General features: G+C 38.9%; 1 protein-coding gene across 1 annotated transcript; it reads right to left on the reverse strand.

Annotated features, from left to right (window-relative positions):
- Positions 1-1295: 1295 nt before the first annotated feature.
- Positions 1296-20308, reverse strand: FDX1 (ferredoxin 1). The gene is made up of 5 exons (XM_072405286.1): positions 20188-20308; positions 19742-20047; positions 9306-9430; positions 4159-4288; positions 1296-2363 (listed from the first exon to the last, which is right to left on the reverse strand). Exons 2-5 carry the CDS (start codon positions 19861-19863, stop codon positions 2249-2251), a joined length of 492 nt encoding a protein of 163 aa, XP_072261387.1. The 5' UTR covers positions 19864-20047; positions 20188-20308; the 3' UTR covers positions 1296-2248.
- Positions 20309-24487: the final 4179 nt, after the last annotated feature.

The following is a 24487-nucleotide window of genomic DNA, read 5'->3' on the forward strand; positions in this document are numbered from 1 at the left end:
TCATCCGATATCAGCCATGAGATGATTATCGAGAACCATTGCAAGCAAGTGTGTACGTAGCCTAAAGCTACGTACACACTTCCAATTATTATCGTCGGAAAACGAACGACGAACGTTCCTGCACGATATACACGAACGATCGTATAGCACCGATCCTGCACATAGAGGTAACGACACGATCGTTCGTAGATATTGTACACACAATAGATACGATCGTTTAAGCGATAGAGGAACTATGTGCACGACAGGAAAGTGAACGGACGTTCGTTCATCACGCATGCTCTGAACATGGACGATCAACGAACGACCGTACACACGAACGATGTTCAACGATCGTCGTCCAATCCGATCCGTTGGTCCGGTCGTTCGTTTCCAGCGACTTTCCTCGTTCGTCGGCGTCGTTGGTTACTTTTTTACGAACGATTTTTTGCCCAATCGATCGTTCGTCGTTCGATTGGAACGATAAAAATTGGAAGTGTGTACGCACCTTAAGTGTGTGCTTCATATACAGGGTGAGGTGATGCTGGTCCTAACTGCTGTGTGGAAGCATGTAACATTTAAATTGAATCAATCTTATCTTTTGCTTAAGATGGCATTAGCGATAAAAGTATGGTGTTTTTTTTACCTGAAGCAGTGACACAAACTGTGAAATGCATAGACTGCTCATTAAACATTAAAACTATAAACACAATTTTCTTCTCAATACTAAGCCCCTATTTCCTGGAGAATTCATTTGAACTCTTTCCAAATGTTTCATTTTTAAGAGGTCTGTTTTTAAACAATACTGAAATAAATGTTTAATAAAAGTTGAATTGATGTCAATATTTGAAAACAGCAAATTTAAAGTCCCATGGGAGTTTTTGTTTTTTTAGTCCACCCCTCCTTCCTTGATTTTTATACATTTTTGGGATGTGGGCTGGTAACCATCAGCCTAATTGCCAAATTATTTTTCTTCACAGGTACAGAGCAGAAATTCTCAAATTGACACCCTTGTACATGTGATAAAATAAAGCCCTGAGATTCCCATACTTTGTTAAATCAACTTCTAAATGTAAAAAAATACTGACAAAAGGTTTTACCATTCTCTAGTCTAGGAAAGAGAAAACTTTTGGATTTAACAATACTTTAAGAAAACATATCCAAACCCTTTCATAATGGTAAAAAAAACACTTAATAACCTATTGCATGCAAGTATATTAGGTAAAGTTGGAAGATTGGTCAAATTGTGCACACCCAACACAAGAATATAGTGTATGTGAAAACTGCTTAAGAACAGAGAAATAAAACTGAAAACCTTTACTGGAAAAAATGATTTATTTAATGCATTGTACTAATCTACAAAATCTGCATATTTATTTTTAATAGTACTTGATAGAAATTATTTACTCTTCTGAAAAACTTAATTACATTGTTGAATGTTAAAGAGGTATGATCCCTCAAAAAAAAAAAAAATCCGTTCTTCTCAAGTATAAAGTTATAACAATGTCCAAAGATCCAGTATTACACATATGAGCAGCCTGTCTGGTAAGGCATAAAGCAGTGGATATGGAAAATAATCCACAGCAACCATCTTTCAGCAAATTTAAAAAACTGTCAAGTGAAGTCTTACTGATTGCTATAGGTAACTGCTGACACCCCATATAACTGCTCTTTAATGTTGAAACCTTGTGGTAAGGAAGTGCAAAACGTATTCTTGTGGATGATGTAGCTGAAGTAGTTCTATGGGTGTAAGTAGGGAAAATATAGCCAAGGCCACAGCTGTGACACCTACAGATGAAACTCTGGCTTCTCCAGGTGTTGTTCCCACAGTGAATTAGCAGGCAGAAGACTTATGTGTATCACTAAGATATCATGGTGCATGCAGTACAATGTCCAGTTGCGAAGAAAGTCATAAAAGATTTTGGTGCCATGAAACATGTGCTTCCAATAGCAACTAAAGCAAATCAGCAGCATCTTATCAGCTTTTATTATGAAGACCACATCATGCTATAAAAAAAAAAAAAAAAAAAAAAGGTTGCCATGCTTTTTGTCACTGCAATGAACAAGATATCACAGCTAATTCCAAGGAGTCCGAGTTATAAGACTGGTAGGTGACACTGGAAGATTAAAACACATATTTAAGGCATATTTAAAAACATCTTGTTAAGATGAGCTTAATATAACTCATTACATAGGATTAAGAACTATTATAAAAATAAAGAAAAAGACAATGTCAAAAGTTAATATATTGTATCATATTTGGCGTATTTCAAGAGTTCTTGCCCATATCCACTGCTTGTCGGACGTCAGCTACAGATTCAGGGACCTTGACAGTCATTCCATTCATGAATGGCTGGAGGCAAATTTGGCATCCCAACCGTGATCTAAAAAAATTAAAAAAAAAAAAAATTAAAAAATGAGAAGCTTAACAAAGGATTATTTTTTTATTCATTTATCTTTACTAAATATGGCGACTTATACTACAGTTCAATTACACATTTATTAACTATACGAGTCTGCCAAGCAGTCGGACAAATCTTTCTTTACCTTCAAGTACTTAATATTTTTTTATTTTCAAAAGAAGTAAATGCAGGGATTCAAGCAACCAGCATCTAACCCAGATCAAAATTAGCTATCTGACCAAGGGAAGCTGCTCCTTCTCACTTAATCACTCTTTTAATATAGTGTGTTGCGAAAAAAAGTAGATTTTGATTAAAGTATCCTAATTTCAATCAAATTTGTATTTGTTTTATTTATTTTTACTGACCCACAATGGTTGTTAGATAACCCAGACAATATATATATTGAAAAATAGGTCATGAATTAGGAATAGATTAGTTTCGAATTGTAATCAGATTCTGTTTTTTTTTTTTTTTTTTTTTTTTTTTTTAAATAAAATAACACGATTTAGGTATATGCAAGTAAACTCAAAGTGTGCACAAGACTGGAGGTAGCAGTAAAGACTGAGGATCTGTTACAGCTAGAGGTACATGCCTAGTAGTGCTTGAAAAAAAAAACCATCAGTAAATAATAGGCAGCAAAAACAATTTCTGATAACTGTGCTGATTATTGTTTTTGCTATACAAAAAGTCCTCCACAGCTATAGGGGTTTCCAATGACATTTTTTCTGCCAGGAGGATGTCTAAAGTATCTGCAAAGAGCTGTACCATTTATCCCCCATTGACTTAAATGCTTCAAACCTAAACTTAAATAGTATTTAGAAAATAAAAAAGTTGAAACAAGGGTTTGGCTTTTACTTGCTCATCATTACCTGTGCCTACAAGGCTTTGCCTGGCACCAAATGTTTTTCTTACTTTGGGCAATCTTACTTGGCCCATAAAACAGGTATTCCCCCCACCACTTTGCTTCTATAAGTAGTACCGGGTTATGGACATTCGACATACAGACGCCTCCTAGATACCAACAGGGCTTCCCTGCTTGACCCTGTGTAGAACTGAGGCTTGAAGGGGAAAGGAGACAGTTTGCATGACTTGCAGAAGAAATCTTTTGCTAAATACAGCTGAGGTTGTGGGTGATCTTAGGGGAGGGAGCTATTTCTGCAGCCTCTTTAAATGACCAAGACAAACTGTGCAATGTTTTTTTTTTTTGCATATCAAAGCACATCTTGCTCCAGAAGTTAATGAATGTATAGGCTCCATAACGATTATTTTTTGTTTGCTTTGTTTGTGATTAACTCACAGTGAGGACTGTATACAGTAACTGACACCATGCTGCCTAATAATAGGTTGAGACAAACATCTGTTCTAATTGCATTAATTAAAATAATTTACCTGTTCCGACTTACATACAAATTCAACTTAAGAACAAACCTTCAGTCCCTATCCTGTATGTAACCTGGGGACTACCTGTATACACTTATCAAAACATTTTATCTCATTATAGCTTGAGTTCACTCAGGGATTGACCATGATTTGCTAGATTTTATTATATGAATTGCACTCAAAGAACTTGTCACAATGGGTAAGTTTTAGACTAGCTACAGGATCAAAAGCTTTTGTAGCTTCTGCAGCTCAGCCTCACGGGACATCGGTGATTTCTATTGCTAGCAGCAGCAATTCTGTATTTACCAAACATTAGTGTGATATTTGGCTTTATGGTTTTCATTTTAACTGGAATTTCACTTTCAGATAATGGACAACAGCAAATAAACAATATTACGTTTCAGAAAGTCCATAGGCAAGATCCAACATGTCCATTTCTTCATCAGTGACGGACTCCAACTTCTCGAATATGTGATCTTCGAAGATGAGATGACAGGTAGAACAGGCCAGTGTCCCTTCACAAGCACCTGTTAGAAATAATACAGCTATTTGAGTAGGGTGCTAATAAAGCTACAACACAAGAAAAGCAGCCAAACGTGAACATTCTTAGAAGGATCAATAAATGAACCCTGTATAATAAAAGTTTTCCTGGTAAACATTTGCTGAAAGTGCACAGAATAGATTATTAAGAAGCCATACTGTTAATGGGAGCTTATTGGCCCTGTAGGGTTCACAACATCTTGGTCCATTATTGTAAAATCAAATGTCCCCAATATGCTCTGGGCTGCTGGATTGCCATTTTTTCCTGCATCTAGTGTCCCGTTTATTCTTTTTGTTAATTAGATACAAGAACATGGTGAATCCAGAGACAAGTTAGGTAATTGTCCTTCAACCCTGTCACTGTGTGATCATCTTCATTTTATAACAAGCATTAGAATGCACATAGGTCTTAAAAATGCATCTATTTCTTAAATCAGTGAGTAAACGGAGCCAGATCATCCACAATGCAACAGAGCCGAGTCCAGAGAGTGTCTATGGGGGTCCAGATTTAACCTTCATACTTTTACAGTGAACCAGGCGAAAAAAAACAAACATTTTTTGACTTGTAATTTATCAGGAAATAATGCAATTTGTGTTGTAATGGCTGAATTCATTAGACCATTGTTTCTCAACCTACTTAACATGGGGGAACTCCTTGAATCAACATAGGTCTTCGGGGAACCCTTTCTAAAATTACTATATCCACAATATAGTACATTAGTGTTGTGATAGATGAGAAGTATGCCTCCTACATTGCTGACCAGTGGGAAGAAGCTAATCCTTACAGATTGCCAAAAAGATCATTGGTGTCACTAAAACTGACCCCCTAGCAACCTCTGGAGGAACCCTGGTTGGGAAACACTACATTAGACATAATTCTGATTAAATTTCTGTTTTTGTGATGTGATTGCTGCTATGTGTCCATATAATTAATATGCTCCACAGGCCATGTATGGCTGCTCTCTGATGTACTGCCAAAGTAAGCTCAGCACTTGGAGACCCCCTCATCTGCTCAGTGTTGGCAATTTTCAGAAAATCATTGCTTTTAGTGCAATATGCAAGAAATTAACTTTGAAAAGATTTCAAAAAGATTTTGATTTTTGAATGGTCAACCTGATTCTGACCTGATTCTAAAATATACATCTGTATGATCCTTAGGTCATTCTGAAAGTTCAACCTAGAGTGAATAAGGTTACAGCTCATATGTTCAGCACACATAACCTGTCACACAGTTTTCTGCAGTGCTTGTTTAGACATTACAACTGAAACCCAAAGATTAGAAAAGGTCACAAAGCACAGCATGATGTGACAAGTGATTTCTGCAATGCCACAAAGAACTAATAAAAGCCTGATGAGTCTGGCTTGAAATAATTCTGTAAAACTGACAAAATTAATGTATACCTCTTTGCAATAAAACAAACATCACAATTACTATACCATCTTCATGATCCCCATGCAGTAAGCTGTGTGTTACTACAGATTATCAGTAAAGAGTGAATGGCACTTTGTGTGCTATAACTGCAACCATACAATGGTAAATACAAATCTCCTGTAGATTCCTGAACTCCAACCTACATTCTGGGAATGTGACATTGGGCTGTATTTGGCCATCAAGTAATTCTATACATTCCATCTAATACAAAACAAAGATTTATTGTATTAGATTTATAAGAGTGCAATGCTGGTAAAATCTACAGAAGATATGATAAAAAAAAGGGATAATAGTAGCTTGTCACCAACTATAAATGATTATGGAGTTTCATAAAAGCTGAAGAATGGAATACTGAACAGAATGAAATAGTTGCTATTACTTTGCACAGACGAATAATACAGTATTGCACAATATGAGGATATGGTGGTTCATATAATAGTAGGTAAGGAGACAGAATATTTTAACAGCAGATTTCCAGTAAAAATGCAGCCCCCTGACAAATGAGTCAGACCCCAACGCAGGGGTTCCTGCCTCCTGCAGTCCTCCTTGTATACAAGCAATACTACTGGAATCACATATGGAATGTACCCCCATTTAGTATTGTAGGAAATAATAAAATTTTACTTTCTGGCCACAAGACACAAGGGAATGGCAGTTGGCTTCATAGCTAAGCTCTGCCAGGAAAAAACAAAAAAATTTAAGCTAAATTCAAAAGGCATATGAATGGAACAAAAATAGAACACATGTCATATCAGCTTCTAGACTTGACTTAAAGCAGAAATCAAAATAAAAAGTATTACATAGAAGCCCAACTTTAATTGCAATACCTTCTTTATTGCAGAGCTGTCCTCTGCAGCAATTCCTTCCTGCCCGCCCCTAGATGTCAGAAATTGTTCAGGTTTATTGATAGCCGTTGTCATTCACTTTGTGTAAACTGTGGGTGTCATGGACCCACTGACTTTAAAAATCTGGAACTCCTTCATTACTATGTTAGCACCATTCAATGTTTTTTTTTTATTTCTTCAGTCCATTATTTTCCTTGATTTCAGTCTCTTTACTGCTTTTCTAAGCCCTTCAAATATAGCTTTTATTATCACCACCAGGAAGTGGGCAATAGTGCTGCAAGCTTTGGACCTGATAAGGTATTGAGTATTGGTGCTGTCTGATGCACAGAAAGGTCTTTCATAGGTGAAAATATCAAATAAGCCGAATTAGCTTGAATACAGGATTGTCCAAAATATAAAAGAAACACACACATTTGTCAGTTGTTAAGGATTAGAAACAGTACAAAAATACATAATTATATTAATTTTAAAAAAAAAAGTCTGTGCAACAAAATTCCTGGCTAGCTGTCTATTGTAAAAGTAGAAACTAAACAGATAATGACAGGCTCAAAAAACAAAACCATGGCACTATATAAAACTCAATGAACATATCAAAGAACAAACAATTTACAATAAAGTTCCAGAGCGCCCTATTATTAAGATAATGCCTTAGTAGAATAATAACTTTATTGGTTGTTGGACCTAAATCTGTATTTGCAGTTTGGAAGCTGCTTCTGGTTACTAATGTAGTACTGCCATCTACAGTTTCCATTATAAAACTAGATTTAAAAGAATAATTCCACATCAGAGCACCAGTAATCGTCTTTTCTATGGGGATGGGACTAAAGGCAGAAAAGCAACTTCACTAAGAAATTTAATATATTTTAATCTGCCTGTGAAATGGTGCACAGCCCATAGACAGAACATGTTGGCCACCATAGAAATCTTTGGAAAACAGAACTTTAAAGTTAAATTAAATTAGGAAATTAAGAATTTGGGGAACCTATCAAATTTGTTTCACTTCTTCCCACTTTTTAAAACCTGTATCCATCAGGCTTCAAAATGTTTACCAGTGGTGAAGACCAGCACACATGATTATTAAAAAAAGCTGGTAATAGATTAAGCCTCTTTTGTTCACGGCTGGCTTTAAAAAGAAAAGCTGGAAATCTTGTCACAAACTTGCTGAGAACAATCATAATCAAATGAGAGACTGTTCTCAGAAAGCAAACCTTCAGTTGTAAAAGGATGCAAACTTCTCATTCCAAGCCAAAACTTGTAGAGAATAACCCATATGGGGATAAAGGGGGACCAGTTTTCTCTAAATAAAATTACAAGCAAGGGGTAAAGAGGGTGAATACTGATTATTCTGGGGGAAAACTTAGGAACTTAGGCAAAACTAGGCACCTTAACAGACAGATATGAACAAATGCCTTGGTTTCTGATCACATGCTTGGTACAGAGAACAGGGCAGACCATTTTCACTGGATGTGGACATTTTATCTATAGTTACAATCGGTCTACAGCTGTTAAAGTGGATCTGAAGACAATTAAGGTAAGTGGTCACTGCAGAAAAGCAAGGTTTCTTCTGCCAGGAAAACCTGGCAATCACAGCTTCCCCTGCACGTGCAAGGAATGAATGAACTCTTGCGGGAATTACGTTATCCTGGCACAGTCAATCAAGATAGCCGAAGAAAGTCTCTAGGGAGAAAAGAAGACGGGAGATGCCGGCGCTCTGCAATGGAATGGATAGGCGAATAGGGTTTAATTCCACTTTTAATGGTTAACATAATTTCACTTTAATACAAAGCCTAAACCCAAGCTTCTAGCTGGACCTCTGGCCTGTATACCATGTAACAAGCATGTTACAAACAAATAATGGAATAATTGAGGGGGCATTGTATAGTAAAGGTAAAGCCCAGCAAACAGCCCACTTAAATTTCTTTCTAAGGATCATATATTTCTAAAAAAAAGGGAATTTTTTGGGGAATCCACTTTTCAGTAAACTGTGTTGCAGTCCAATTGGGGTAGACGTGTGCTTCACAATTGCCACACACCCCCAACACTATATCATTGACTCTGTTCATGCTTATGATTGATAATGTACAGATACTTACTGAATATTCATAGCAGTAATATGCATAGTTAGTCATATTGCTAGTTGGAATACCTAGAATTTGTGGAATTTTACCCTCTGATGAGGAAATTGAGATTATCTGTATATTTTAACGTTTATGATATTGATGAGAGAGTGTACGTTTGTTTTATAGGTGACTAATGCATAAATGCATTTGTCAGTCCACTTTTTTATCAATGTTGTCTATTTTATCACACAATGGGCACGATTTATTAAAGCTCTTCAAGGCTGGGGAAGATACACTTTCATCAGTGAACCTAGGTGATCAAGCAAAACTGTAATGGATCTGGTCCAGAGCTGAAAACATTTGCTAACAAACAGCACAAGATATTTAAAATCTATTCCAGGTTTGCTGGATCACCCAATTTCACTGATGAAAGCGTATCTTCTCCAGCCTTGGAGAGCTTTATCAGGCCCAATGGGAGGGAGTAGATTTAGACTTTTCACTTCAATAGTGATTTGGTATTTTTTCCTCAAGAACAGATGCCACATGTATGTATGTATGTATGTATGTATGTATGTATGTATGTATGTATGTATGTATGTATGTATATATATATATATATAAAATAAAACAAAAAAAACACGTTTTTATTCACATCAAATTATCTTACCAAAACCATCAATGTCTAAGTTTTTCTCTACAACAAGATCCAGGAGCGATTCACCAACTTTGCCCTCTGTTACAATTGTGCTTCCATCACGATTTACAAACTTCACTGTGACTTTTCCTTCTGAGCTGCAAGAAAAGAAAGGAACTGTGAAATATTTCAGAATTTATAGAATATCTGTTTAGTTTCCATGGTATGTTATACAGACATACACATAAGCCCTCAAGGGTCACATCAATGCCACCTGGGTGTATCCAAGACATGTATAGAGATAGGAGGAGCTAACCATAGATAAATGCTGCGGTCTTTGTATGTTCAGTGCACAGATTGTAAGGCAAAACTCATATTTGAAAGCTTGAAGCTGATCGGTCTTTAGTTTATGGGCCAAAAAACATCTGTAAATTATGCCAGCCTTGGCAAATGTTTTACTTTGCTAATGGCACAACTGCATATCAACAGAACATAAATCATCCATTCAATATGCTGGTTGCAAATGCTATAACAAGTGAAATTGTGGTAAAACATACCATATACACTCATGTATTATAAGTCGATCGGCGTATAAGCCGAGGTACCTATTTTTAACTTGGAAAACAGGAAAAATTGATTGACTCGAATATAAGCCGAATTCTCTCAGTATTTTCATGCAAAAAGTGTTGCTTTTTTTTGCATGGAAATTTATTTTACATTGTAGGCCTATAATTCTTACCAAAATATGTCCAATATTTAATAAATTTAATAAACTTTAAATAAAAAAACACCCATAAAAAACATTAAAAAAATCTGTTAAATAAACTAAAAAAAAATTGTGTATAATGTAATATATCTGTACAGTAGCATATATATATATTTTATATAAAGATTTCTTTGTATTGGACTCATTACAGATATTTTATATTGAATCCAATAAAAAATCATTTGAATTTCCCGCCGCACCAACATTACCGGGAAACCCTGGAGATCGGTGGCTGAAGTCAGAAGGCGTCTCCAGAGGAGCTGCGGGGACAAGGTAAGTGGGGTTTTTCAGTAGTAATCTGATGTCAAACAATGTTGTATGACAATCAGTACCGCTCGCGTGAGTACAGGTTAATGTAAAAAAGTGCCAATATACCTGCGCAAATTCAGGACTTTTTTTTATATTAGAGACGGAAGTTCCTTCTGTGCATGGCCATGATCAGACATGCACAGCAAGAACAGCCTGCAAGCTTCCTGGGATATGTGACATAGGTATCCCAGGAGGCTGCCGGCTTGCCATTAAGTCTTTAGTGCCTAAAGACAGTAGAGGGGGGCATCCCCTTTTTAGTAACCCCTTTTTTTTTTATTTATTTATTTATTTTTAAACGGAAAAAAATTGTGATTAGTCCACTTTAGGAATTTGCAATAAGGCAGGTCTTTATTTCACAAAAGGGATAGGTGATGTCCCTTAAGGAATAAAATATACTTACCTGAAAGACCGCCGTCACTGCACAAGGTGCTTCTGGCACGGGATAAACTCCTTCCTGTACGCCTGAGTAGTCATCCTGGCCTGGCCAATAAAGATGGCAAGAAAAAAAAGGAAACGGCAACCCCCTGTGATGAAATGACCTGTTTGATCGCAATTTTTTGATAAAAAGGTTTGGTTCCGCTTTAAGTGTCTGACTTGTTTTAGGTTATGCCTCTTAAGTTGTTATCTGAACTTCTGAGCTTTGATCAGATCAATATGTATAGCAATCTTTTTTTATACATTCCACTGGCATTCTGTTTTTCGGGCAACCGGTCATGACAGCACTGCTCTCCATCATCTCAGGGAATCAGCTCCATCACTCACAGTGAATCAGAACTGGTTTAGCTTCGGTACCCTAAAGGTGCGTACACACTTCCAATTTTTATCATTCCAATCGAACGACGAACGATCGATTGGGCAAAAAATCGTTCGTAAAAAAGTAACCAACGACGCCGACGAACGAGGAAAATTGTTGTAAACGAACGACCGGACCGGCGGATCGGATTGGGCGACGATCGTTGAACATCGTTCGTGTGTACGGTCGTTCGTTGATCGTCCATGGTCAGAGCATGCGTGATGAACGAACGTCCGTTCACTTTCCTGTCGTGCACATAGTTCCTCTATCGCTTAAACGATCGTATCTATTGTGTGTACAATATCTACGAACGATCGTGTCGTTACCTCTATGTGCAGGATCGGTGCTATACGATCATTCATATATATCGTGCAGGAACGTTCGTCTTCCGACGATAATAATTGGAAGTGTGTACGTAGCTTAAAGCTGGCATACATGCTGCTTGACAGCCAACCACATATTGTGAAATATTTTCTTTAAACATATAAGTTTGCTATGAAAAGAAAACAAGGACTATCCATTTTGGTATCTATTACTATGTTTTGTTAAAAAGAGCATCACAAACAGACAGCTAAAGGTACCACGATTTCTGTCAGCTATGCTTCTCACACCCGTTGTGAGATGATCCAAGACAGACAGGTTTAGACAGCAGCAGTTCTACATATACCATTACATTTCTGCAGGCCGAGTCACACCTTATGACTAGTAATTTTCTACTATTTCTAATTAGCTGGCATTAAAACGCTTCCACACTGACTAATCTGCTTAAATCACAGTGAAGAGACAATTAAATCACACACTTAATTAGCATTATTAGATAGGACTGGAATCATTTCAACTGTCAGGGCTTGCTTTGTAATGGTTCCCTCAGATTTCAAAATGTCAGGCAGTTCCTTGCAAAAGTGAGGGTAGGAAGCCTATCCAATAGCAAAGAACTCTTCCGCTCCAATGCTGAGGGACAAGAGCAACCTAAAAAGAAAAAAAAAAGAGGATTTTTTTTTTAATGGTGTGGGGGGTGTTTTTAAGAAGAGGATTCCCTTTGCCCAGAGTTATACTTCCCTCTACTACGGACAGGTTTAAAGGCCCATATTGCGTCCATGTCCAACCCACAATTTTTTTTAAGCCGGGTGGGAAGAAATTGTAGGCATGAGGCAGCCCCTGTATTGTGGCTCAACTCTTCGGTAACCACTCAAAAACCAGCCGGGTGGTTGCTGAAAAATGGCGGGTGGTGCACCCAACTAAAAGAGGCTGGGGAGAACACTTTTACACTACTTATGCACTGCTATTGTTTCCAATATGATCCAATCTGTGCAGGGCACTGGGAAAATAGAGTTAGTTTCCAAATGTATTTATTTGCAGGTTCAATCATATTTTATATTCAAAGTTTATTAACCAACAAACTTACAAATATATACACAACCTCACACTACAAATCTCTCCTTCCCCACACATAGACAAATGTCTACTCTTACTCCCAACGCTGGGTAAAATAAAAAGTTAGAACACAACGTGGAAAAACTGGAGTTATTTCCCGCTCAACAGCATAAAGTTTTTTACCGGCTCACCTGCATAAAAGGATAAGAGGAAAAGAAGTTATCAGGTAATAACTCCAGTTTTTCCACTTTGTTCTCTGGGATGGTTCACACAAGAGATAAGCAGGTTGTTGCCTGGGGTGGGAACACAGTCTGAAGCATCCTCCTGCTAAAGGCCCGATCTTGAATAAAAAGGATATCTATGTGCCAGTGCTTCATAAACAAGATTATGTATAGTAATAATGTGACCACCTGTACGTTTACCAATGAAACACTGCTTCTCAGGATGTGGCAAGAGAAATTTTTAAATGTGCTTTGACAGAAAGAGTACATGACTTCTGTGCAGATTCATAAGAAAGGTAAATAGCAAACTTATCAAATAACAAATCTATTTGGGTATTGGGGCCTTTAAAGCTGTGCATCCTTTATTTGGGTCCCCAAACAGGACAAATAGTTTACTGGAGTTCCTGAAAGGTTTAGTAAGCCCAGTAGATCTTAGGACCCATTTTCTGATATCCAAAGAGCACTCGAAGGGATAGAAGATTAAACTTTTGTCCACATTTTCCTGCAGAAAGTCAAACATAATACTGATGATGTTGGAATCTGACTTTTTGACTTTTTCAATTTCTTACACTGCTTCCAGATTTTTGATAGATGACTCTACTGATTACTCTATGGATTACTTTATGGATTTGATTTGTAGTGTAAATGGCTTTTTTTAAACGCATTAGTTGTGATGTCAAAAGACAAGTTGAATCCTTTTGATCACATTTGATCCCTTTCCCAACCTAGCCTCAATAAAAGCTTTGGTATGATTCAAATTAGAAAAAAATAAGGTATAAAACAACAACTGGCCCTGGTCATTTCTTGGACTAACCAGTATGATTGAAACATAGATATTTATTGCTTCAAAGTCACAACACACCTTTGATGAAAAAAAGTTTGACCTCCCACTACTTTGTCTATAAATACAATGCTGATACAACACCACATTTGGGTTACCAACCAGACTGGAAGAGCTCATGCAGACCAGGAGCCCTGAAGCAGAGCTGCACATGAGACACCACAGTTCACCACCTTTTGTCTTGTGAAACTCCCAGCCAGAAGCAATCATTAGCACCAGGCCATAGCAGCCACACGGGTAAGGCAGCACCAACCCACAGCAAGTCTGTAACCACAGGAGACATTTGGATCCCCAGAAAGGACTCATAGCCAACCTTCCTGTGGACAAGAAAAGCTAATCCAGGGGAACCCCAAGGAACTAGAAGATGGGCAGCTAGCCACAAGGGGATTTATTTACAAGAATACATGGGAAGCAGAGATCCATGCCAAAAAGAAGCCACAACCCCCATACCGTAATGCCCCTCTGCCTAAACCTTGTAAAAACACTGTGGTCTTCCAAAAAGAGCCTTTGGCTGTGAGGGACGCACCTGACCCACCGGGGAACTAAATGCACAAGTAGTGGTGTGTTTACAGGAGGCTGGAGACACAAGAACTATCGGGGATGGCCCCAGGAGGCTTTTCCCCAGGAGGCTTTTAATCTCCCTGACCTTGCATTTTCTGCAGGAGCCACCTCTTTTGTGATCTGTAATGAAAGATAACGTGGAAATAGATTGTGCAACTTTCCTGAGTAATATCACTTCTTTAGAAAAAACAATTTATGTATGGTTTCAATAGTTCTTAAAAGAGGATCTATAGGGAGTGTTTTTTTCAAGCTGCTAATTCTGACCAGACTGATGTTCTGATATTCTACCTTTGATTCCTTCTGAATAACTAACCCATAGCAGGTTTATACACACTTTGTGCCACAGTTAGTTGCATGCTCGCTTCAGGTGTATGACTGAAAATATAAAAAACAAAAGGAGCTTAATAGATACTTTAGCTAGATATGAGTTCAGGAACAGCAGCTTACACAACCTTTTAGTATAAGTCCACTTTAACTACCACAGAAATAATAAAATGTGTATTATGCTACCCTTTTTAGATGCCAGACTCCTAGCACCAACCCCATGTTTATTGGAATGGAATGTCTACTACATCTTGCACATGTAGACACTGCAGCACATCACCCTTTGGCTGTGTCCATCCCAACATTCCCTTTCCCCCAGCCCTTTCTCCACATTTTTTTGGTGTCCAGCACCTTGCATCTTCTTACCAATCTTGGGCACCTTTGTCTTTTTATTCCAAGTAATTCCCATTGCATACCCTACCCAAATTACACTTACAAGGACAGTTCACTGCCTACAGATTTCTGTCTATTTTAGCTTTCATATCTTATACCACAAGAATCACCATAATACATTCTCTATACTACCATGCATACCCATATTTTTTGTGAAGTCTACCTGGACCAACCAAACTTCTCCAGAAGAAAACATTGACTGATTGGGATCACCAGAATGTGGAATACTAGGCCATTTCAGGAGGTCAAGAAGGCACACTAGGCCAGAAGAAACAAGGTGTCCAAGGAAAGGTTTTTTTCTGTGACTGCAAGCGAGTAGCCTCTGTCTTCCGCGGCGTAGTCACTGTACGTATGCGCGTGCTTGGCATCGAAATGCCCCTAGGGATTCAACCACTTGAAAAGCACTTTCATTGGTTTCATTGCACACTAAACACAGGGCTTTTTTGCCACGTTGGACGAAGAATAATTCGTCAGTCCATTTGGGGTTGAAGACACAATGTTCGAGGTCAACCTTCCAGAGACTGGTAGCTGCACGTTGCTTCTGCTCTTTAGGGATAGTAATTGGGGTTACTGTGCCTGAATTCGATATCGATGACATTGTGGGAACTCGCAATAATGCAACAATTCAATTAGGCCGGATCCTACAATAAATAACTAGGGGGGCGTTAGGCCAGACTGGAATACTGGCTAGGCCGTATACGGCCTAAAGACTGGAGTTTGCCTACCTCTGCCTTAGAAAGTATAACTGTACAACTTGTTTCTAAAAAACGCAGGCATAAACAAATTTGTAAAAGTAAAAAAAAAAATAAAAAAAAAAACACCTTTTGTCTGCAGAACATAAAATATGCTAATAAGGAAGCAAGAGGCAACCGATCATGACAACAGTGCTTTCTTATCTGTATGGGAGGGAACAACATAACAGCACCGTTGCCCATAGACAAGCAGGGCCCTGAACTTTGTGTTAGCTAAGCAAAGGTAACATATTATAGTGTATGTTGCACTGATCACTTACCAGAAGGGCTGTGTTGTGCAGCAGAGCTGTTCCATTTTTAGAAATGGATGGAAAGAAATACAACAAAACCTTTGACACCTAAAACCCGATATATATTCCTGACATGTATTAGCGGTTTGCATGGCATTCAGCTTTAAGGCAGATTGTTGATTTGCTCATATCATGTCCACAATTTCTTTGCACAAAGCCATTTTATACAGAATAAATAAAAGTGATTTGGCCAGATTTTTAGCTAGTTAGAACTAAGAATACAAGGAGCGGTAGCACCACAAAATCTGGAAAGAGCTTACTGCCCATCATATCGGTCATGCAGAAATACAAATGAGTGTGTCTGGCAAAACTACAACATAGCCATAGACAGGATGGCATGTTTATTATAGACAGCAGGGAAGACAGCTTGTGTATCACAGACAAAGGTCAGAGAGAGAGAATTAACATGTTCATCATGGTCAGAGAACGGGAACAACAAGTTTGGGAGAGATATACACCAGCTAAAGTTAAGCTAAAATATGCAACAGGATCAAATACTTGGCTTTAAAGCCCATAACATATTACATCTCTGATGGAGAACTACAGATATCACAATATATCCAGGCATAGGTTGATATTCAGCAATTAAATCGAGTAGTCCTTTGCTTTTCTGAGCAAAAATAATATTAAAAAAATAAAATCAGTATTCTTCAAGGCTAAAATAACATGGATTTTCTTTGTGCTACCACTTCATGTAACTGATTACATTACAATAAGGAAACCAGTCTAGCAGGTAAAAATTCTAATAGGTTTGAGTGTTTTACACGATTTTGTATGAAAGGCATAGAGAGCCAATATTATGGGGGTCACTTTAGAAAACTGGAATAAGACCTCCTTAGATACATTGTGTGGTGGTATGCGTGTCTTGTATGCATTTCTAAGAAAGGATTGAGAATTTATAATCTACTTACTAAACCTAAAGAGTATAAAGTGTCCTGTACATACCCTCAGCGTCATCTGAAAGGCTTAATCTATTGAGAAAAGCCTCTGAAAACCCATGCTGTATACTTGGTCAAAGTGAAGCCCATTGTATAAAAATTCTATATCTGCTGAAGATTATCCGTTGCGGATTATTGAAAACTGGCACTATTAAAGTATTACTTATTCTAAACACATGCCACTTTAAATGTTATTACTTTCCAACGACCAACAAGCATCTCAGTTTACCAAATAAAATGTGTTTGTGATGTGATTTTTACCATACTATCAGGACCACTGCAAACCTTGCAGACAAATGTTCCCCTAAAACAACACAATTCTAAATATCTTGAATGAGTGAGCCTTTATAAATCGTATAACTATTCCTTACAAGGTTGTCCCAAGTCAGAAAGACTTATACTTAAATCTAAGGCGATTTACAGATGTGGGGACTAACATTTAAGGAGGAAAAGGGAATAAAACCCTGAGGACCTCTTTTCTAATACTGGCTATCAAGAGGAGCCAAAGGCTTTACAATCAATCAATGTTTGGCCTTCCTTCCTACTGCACATTCTGTATGGGTATGAAACCAGAGAGAGCCAAGTATTTAGCATTTTCTGAAATGAGGCAGCAATGCCGGCTCACTACTTTCAGTAAAGGTTTCCCTTATTTCTTCAGATTTTCCTATCCACACACTCGCTACTAAACATAATAAAACAGGAACTAAGGACGGTGTCTTTTAGGTCTTTATTATGGTGCTGTACGTGTGATCAGTTATAGCATTTTACGACTTGGAAGCTGGGTTGGGAACACATGGGCAATTGCCACAGACATGCCTTTAATGCAACAGATTGAGAAAATAAAGGGTTAGCCAACTTTCTATCAAAATGAAATGATGCTCCGGGTAATTACCCACATTTATTATGTAATTGCTTAAAATTTCAAGGCATTGGCAACAATGGTTAGACAACTGAACAAAATGATCTGAGACTATATCCTGGGCAATGTTAGGTGGTTAAAGGTGCCCATGAGATGACTGCCAGCCAGATCAGACTCTGATCTTTAATCTATTAAAGGTTTGTAGCTGCCATTAGCTGAAACTTGTTATTTGGAGAAGACGCCGCTGTCCAATTTGGAAGCCTTGTCCTTTAACCTCAAAGCAGTCAAAGTGCCTCTAGATGACCTAGCAGCCTATAATGGATCGGTTACAATTACCAAGAAGTTTTACGTAATATTCAGTCTATTTATTTCTAAAGTAGGTTGCCTATTGGAAATGCTCAGAAATTGAAAACCGGTATGGTTGGTGACAAAGACCAAGGCTATGTACACACGTGCAATAATTGTCATTGGAAAGGATCTTTCACGATTCTTTCCAACGACAAAAGACTGCACAATGCATGAATGAGCGCTGTACATACAGCGCCATTCTGCTCTATGAAGAGGCGAGAGGGAGAACGATGGAGCAGCACCTCACTGTGCTCTCTCCTTTTCACTTTCATTATGATCATTCATTGCCCGTTGTTCGTGGATCCGCCAGGATAGTCACCGGAAAGACGGACAACAAGCGCTATACATACGCCAGATTTTCAATCTGATATCCCCCCTTAGGCTATTATTGGACAAGAATCATCTGACATGTGTACTTAGCCTAAGGTTAAGTGCAGACAGGCAATGATATTGCAGTGAAGTTACTGTTTCTTAATGCCAGTGAGCAGCTGCCTCAGGGGGGACCCTACATACACGTAGCTTCTACCCACATCATAATGAATAGGGGTGTCAGTAAGCAGTACAATACCGCTCACTGCTGCCCACTATCAAAGCTGCAGTGTGAATGACCAAGCAGTCAGCAAGGTGCCAGGCACTTAGAGTCATGCAGGTTCGCTTGGACCCCAAGCAAGTCTGAACCTAGCCTAAAGCTTTGCAGACACTTAATTTCTCTATATACCAGAGAGGAGTGCCTGTGTGAAATCCAGGGTCTGTACAGCTATCCCTCAATATGGCTCTGTGATCACCGCTATCCCTCAATACGGCTCTGTGATCACCACTTATTTCCTATAGGAAAGACACAGAAATATACCTTCCACCGTTCATCCTCCCCTATTTAAAACAATGCACTCACATGTTCCCACAGCTCCTAAAAATGATCATTAACAATCTCCTCCAGCAATTATTTACAGGTGAGTACATACAATCAGGATAATCATTACAGCCCCTTACCCCTTTTTCTACAAGCTGCTGCAGACTTGGTGCCACATAATAAGTAGCAAATTGAGGTCCTCTTGGGCACCAGTGCTGTATTGTCTATGGCGGGCTATAACACAATGATGGGAAGTCATTACCTGGACCAGCACACCATTTTACCTGCACAGCCCAGATATCTATAGTACATCAGAGCTGTTATGTATGGCAGAGCTGACTCCATGACTAATGAATATCTTTAGTTTATATAGTTCAAACATATAACGTAGCCTTGTGGAATAATTAACAGACAAGTACAATGTGTACACATACATAGAAATCCAATATGAAAAATAATAATAGAGGGGAATGGGACTCATCACATTACTAGCAGACCCTGATCACTGTCAGGAGACAACACACTGCATGGCATGGAGGGGAGAAGATTAATATAATTATTATTATTATTATTATTATTAATAAACAGGATTTATATAGCACCAACATATTATGCAGCGCTGTACAATTAATAGGGGTTGCCAATGACAAATACAATGACAGGAGGAGAGGACCCTGCTCAAAGAGCTTACAATCTAGGAGGATAAAGCTGCAATAACAAGTGTATTGTCCATGGAGAATATGACACTGACACAAGTAGCAAGATGAGCAGAGCCATAGCAAGCTATGAGGAGCTGCATTACATAGACAAGGACAGTGCATGCATTACGGTCACCATATAACACTGTTACCTGTACAGCCGGGCCGCCCTCTGCTCCAGCCAGCTCCTTATCCGCTGCCCCCCGGAGTACCAGGCCCGGGAGCCGGCCAGAAGGCATCGAGAAGTCACCAATAACCTGGCCGCCGCTGCCATGTCCGCTTACTGTACGGGGAACAGGCCAGCCCCATCCACTTCAAGGACCTGGACGTGACGTCAGTGACAGGGAGCGGAAGTGGGCGTGGCTTGTGTGGAGGACAGAAGAAGGGAGTCTGCCATACCTGTGCAGGGAGATCAGCTGATCTGTGTGTGCTCACTGCTCACCTTCTTCCCAGGACTCCTATAATGTGATATAATAATGGTTTCCACACTGTAAAACCTCATAGATGTCCTCCTCTGATCATGTCTGATGTATAGATCTCTAATACAAAAGCATCATTTAAAGCGGAGCTGAACTAAACACAAATAAGTGACACTTACCTTTTATTCTGCAGGTCCCTCGATGGCGCTGGTTCTTCTTGGGATACAGTCCCTGGAATTCCCCCTTATCTCGGCATAGAGAAAGCGTTGGATGCCACCATCTTCGACCTTCGTTTCCGTCTTCTTTCTTTTTCACCTGATCTCGCACTGCGCAGGTGGGAGATCAGGTGATGTAGCCGATGTGAAGGGGGAAAAAAAGAAAGACCATCTCACTGCGCATGCGTGGGATCGGCATCTCTTTCCTCTAGGAGGAAATGTCCCTTCTGCTCATGTCTGAGATTAGGGAATGTGCAGAAAGAGCGGACAGAGCCTCCCGGGATGAGAGATGTAGGTATCCTGGGTTGGCTCTGCACTCCCAATAACTCTTGATCGTCGCAACAGTGTTGCACTTGAAAAAAAAAAATTTAACCTTACATAGAAGGTTTGTCTACCCTGTAGACAAATGTAAAATAAAATTAAACAAGAGCAAAAAACACATAATTATACACTCTTAGGTGTTGTTATCTGCACCCCAGAGCAGTTAAAGCAAAACTAAACCTGGCTAACTCCCCTATATCCGTTTCAGCACCAAGTGCTGCCATGTACCTTCAATTCCTCCTCTTCTGGGTGATCTTCAGCCATATTGATTGGCTGTGTCAGGATTATTATTACTAATAAACAGGATTTATATAGCACCAACATATTACACAGCGCTGTACATTAAATAGGGAATGACAGACAGTTACAGACTGACGCAGGAGGAGGAGAGCACCCTGCCTAGAAAAGCTTACAATCTAAGATAAACATATTACATAACCATACGCAAGGGAAGCTGGGAATGATGGGTTTTCCTGGTAAATAAAACTAGCTTTTTGATAGAAACGCGGAGTGATCAGGCTGGTAAGTCGCATTATTGCAGAAGGAACCTGCCTGATCATACAAACTTAAAAGTGGAACGTTAGAGCCACTTTACCTGCAGAATTTGACACTTTGTTATGCAGTTGCAATGTGAGGAAACAACTCCACAGCCAGAAGAAACATGTCGTGTACAGGAATTGTGCCGCAAGTGCAACAGATAGAAAGGCTTGCACCAGGTGGTTCACAACTTCTCCTATTTGGTTGAATAAGGGCACAGTTGAGCATGCAGTAAAATGCTGCAGTCTACTGCAAGTCTGAAAAGGATTGCAGTGAACTAAAACATTCTAATGACCTCTATATTACTGGGTCTGCTGTACAATCTAGAGGAAAACAAGTGATAAAAAGAAAACCCATGGGTTTATTATTAAATGTTTGTATATTTATTCTTTATGGTCCTGGGGATGGGCAGGGATTGTCCTTTATCTGCATACTTTGTACTCCTACTTGTTTCTTTATCTCAGAAGGTTGGGATGTATAAACCTGTGTAAGTGCAGCTCAGAGTACAATCCTGGAATGAACCTATTTGCACCTGCACAGGAGTTACATTATTCCAGCCTGACCAATCAAGATGGCCAAAATTCTGAACCTGGAAGAGGATTGGGGAGGAGTGGGAAGAGGTGAGTTTAATATAAAAAAACAGGGCAGGTAAGCTCTTTTATTGCAGAGGAGACATAACCTGTATCTTCTGCAAAAAAAAAAAATTTAATTTTTAGTTGCAAGGTTTAGTTGTGATTTATTCTGACTTTCCACAAGCTGATAATGACAAAGATGACAAAGAAAAGTATTATTTTTTAGCTGCCCATGTTGCTGATCCTTACTATGTGACAGAGTACTGAGAAAAAATAGGAAGAAGCCTATAATGACTTCTCATTCTGAAAATGCCAGTTACCTGGTGGGTATACTGATGTCTAGAACAAGCATGCACAGTAGAAGTTTGGATTGTTCTAGATTTACAACCAAATCTAAGCTGACCAACTCGAGTCTTGGAGGGCCACATTCGCTCCAGGATTTTAGTAAAAACTGGCATTTTCAGACACTGGGTAAACCACCCCTTGATAATTGTACTGCAGTCTCTGCAGTCTATTAGAGAAGTGATTATTATGAATCCTTTACAGCAGTGGTCGCCAACCTTTTTGATTCCGCTGACCACTAAAATCACCGGCTCCTGACTGCGCATGCACGGGGAGCCAGTTGTTAATCCAAGGGGAAGAAACCATCCCCATAGTGTTGTCATCATTGCATAACCTTCTCCTGATCCCGCTCAGGGTGAACCGGCAGAGCTGCGGACCACCCAAATTTTCTCACGGACCACCAGTTGGCGACCGCTGCTTTACAGCACTGAGTTGCATGTAAACAAAAGATCTCCAGTCCCCAGGCCTGCACATCTTTTATTATCTGTGTCTCCTTGAGATGATTTTCCATTTCTTGTCCCTGAACCACAACAGGAAATGGGAAAGCCTGTCCAAGATGCAAGCAAACGAAACAACACAAAATGTTATTTGTCCAGTGGGGACATAGGCAGTATTACAAACCTGACAAGTGTTTTACCAAGTCTACAATCTCTAGTTACATTTTTTGGTCCAATATGGGATGTGTTTGCTTTCTTTGCTCATGCATTCAATTAAACTTTAACATTCACTTATGCAAAAAACCTTATCTCTAATAAACGCGCATATTTTTCCAAACAGATTTTTTGTATTTTAATCTGAAGAGACAAAAACTTAAATGGACGGCTTGTGTCTTGGGGTTAAGCATTGTGATAAAGTGCAAAAACTTGTTTAGGGTATGTACACCGGAGCATGAGACAAATGGCTGTGCTCATCTGACCTTTACAGTGGTCCCCTGATAATTTAAAAATGACTAATATTCATTCTTATGGAGGAGAGCACAGTGGAGTTTTGATAGTCTGTCCACCCCATTTCCTTCTTTGTTGTGTGTCCATTCCCCTCTCAATTGTGTGTACAGCTCTTGTTCATTCATCTGTCACTGGAAACGACTATGGAAGATCGTTTCCTGGCTTTAAAGCAGGACCAAAGTCTAAAAACAATTGCTAGGAGGGAAAGATTTTCAGCAGAGCTCCTCATGGCATGTTTTGCATTTGCATTGTTCAGTGCATTATGCAACCCCAAGCCTGTCCTGGTCAGGTGACAAAAATGGAGGAGGTTTCTACTGCTGGTACATCACCACTGGATACCCAATGGCCTAAGAAAGAAGACTCTGGGCTTGAAGATGAAGTGAAGAAGATGTCAGTGGTGAATGATGGAGCAGTGATGGTGATCACAGAGCTGGCAGCCATGGAGAGTCTCTAACCTAGAGATAAGTCTGCCACATTGTCAAAGGTGCACTAGAGCAGCGGGTCGCCAAATGAGAACATTTTGGTGGTCCGCAGAAAACTTACCCTTACCATTACACATACACAGGATTTAAAATTATATATTTAATGGTCTTGTGAGGTCTGAAAGGTTGAAGACCACTGCAATAGACTGTAGAAAGCTGCCTGCCCTTGGCCACACTATACTTTACTTTAATGATGGCTTACCAGATACACAAGAACAAAAATAATCTGCTGAATACTCCAGGTTCATTTTTGTGTTTTTGTACAACAAAATAAACTGGTTAGCCCTTCGTTTACCATCAATCTCACTACTAAAAATATTGCAAAGTATTCTGTCAGACAAAGCCCCAAGAAATCACCTTGTTTATTGGCTTAGTTATTCCAATATTGAATCATGCCATCATGATATATTTGTTGTATTATGACCTTTTTATTTGATGTTACTGTCATTTTGTAAAATGTATTTAACGATTGGCAATCTGGCAGCATTGTGTACACAAATATAAAAACACCCCAGAAATCCAATTCCAATTGGCTCATTGCTTTACCCAGCATCTGCAATACAACAGTTTTATTTTTGTTATTAAACTCTGCAAAGTCCAAGTAATTGTAAAGCAATGCATACATAGTATATTTTCCCATCACATCTTCAAGACTGGCTAAATTAAAGGTTGAGGCTTCCATTCAGAGACCAATATATAAAAGAATACAAATTTATCAAATTAAAAAAAGGTACAAATCTGCAAACAAGTTTGTCAAATACATTTATGGAAGCTGTTTTATCTGTCCATTCATTTTACACAGTCTTGCCAGATAGCAGAGCCATGTTGGTGAACTAATTTTCCTCTGTTGCGTTCAAACAACCCAACCTGGTCACCTGGTCCCCAGCCCCTGCCTGTAAGTGATCAATAAAGGATTGGCAATAGACTGAAGAGGGAATCTCCCTGCTCTCTCCTCTTGTCAATATATTCTTCTTTAGCACAGCACGTGTGAATGACGTGTGAACTGTCCCCCTCCCTAAAATAAAAAAACAGTAATTTATCATAGCTTTTTTTCAACAAAAATTTT

Source organism: Pyxicephalus adspersus, chromosome 1, assembly GCF_032062135.1.
Source record: "Pyxicephalus adspersus chromosome 1, UCB_Pads_2.0, whole genome shotgun sequence".
Lineage (NCBI taxonomy): Eukaryota > Metazoa > Chordata > Amphibia > Anura > Pyxicephalidae > Pyxicephalus > Pyxicephalus adspersus.

What these genes read in the sequence shown, in the direction of transcription:
- FDX1 (XM_072405286.1), bottom strand. Translation starts at nt 19,863, where the DNA reads ATGGCAGCGGCGGCCAGGTTATTGGTGACTTCTCGATGCCTTCTGGCC. An exon ending in AGGGCGGCCCGGCTGTACAG is followed by an intron (nt 9,431 to 19,741) that starts GTAACAGTGTTA and finishes CTTTTCTTGCAG; the next exon opens with CTCAGAAGGAAAAGTCACAG. An exon ending in GCCTATGGACTTTCTGAAAC is followed by an intron (nt 2,364 to 4,158) that starts GTAATATTGTTT and finishes TAATTTTTTTAG; the next exon opens with ATCACGGTTGGGATGCCAAA.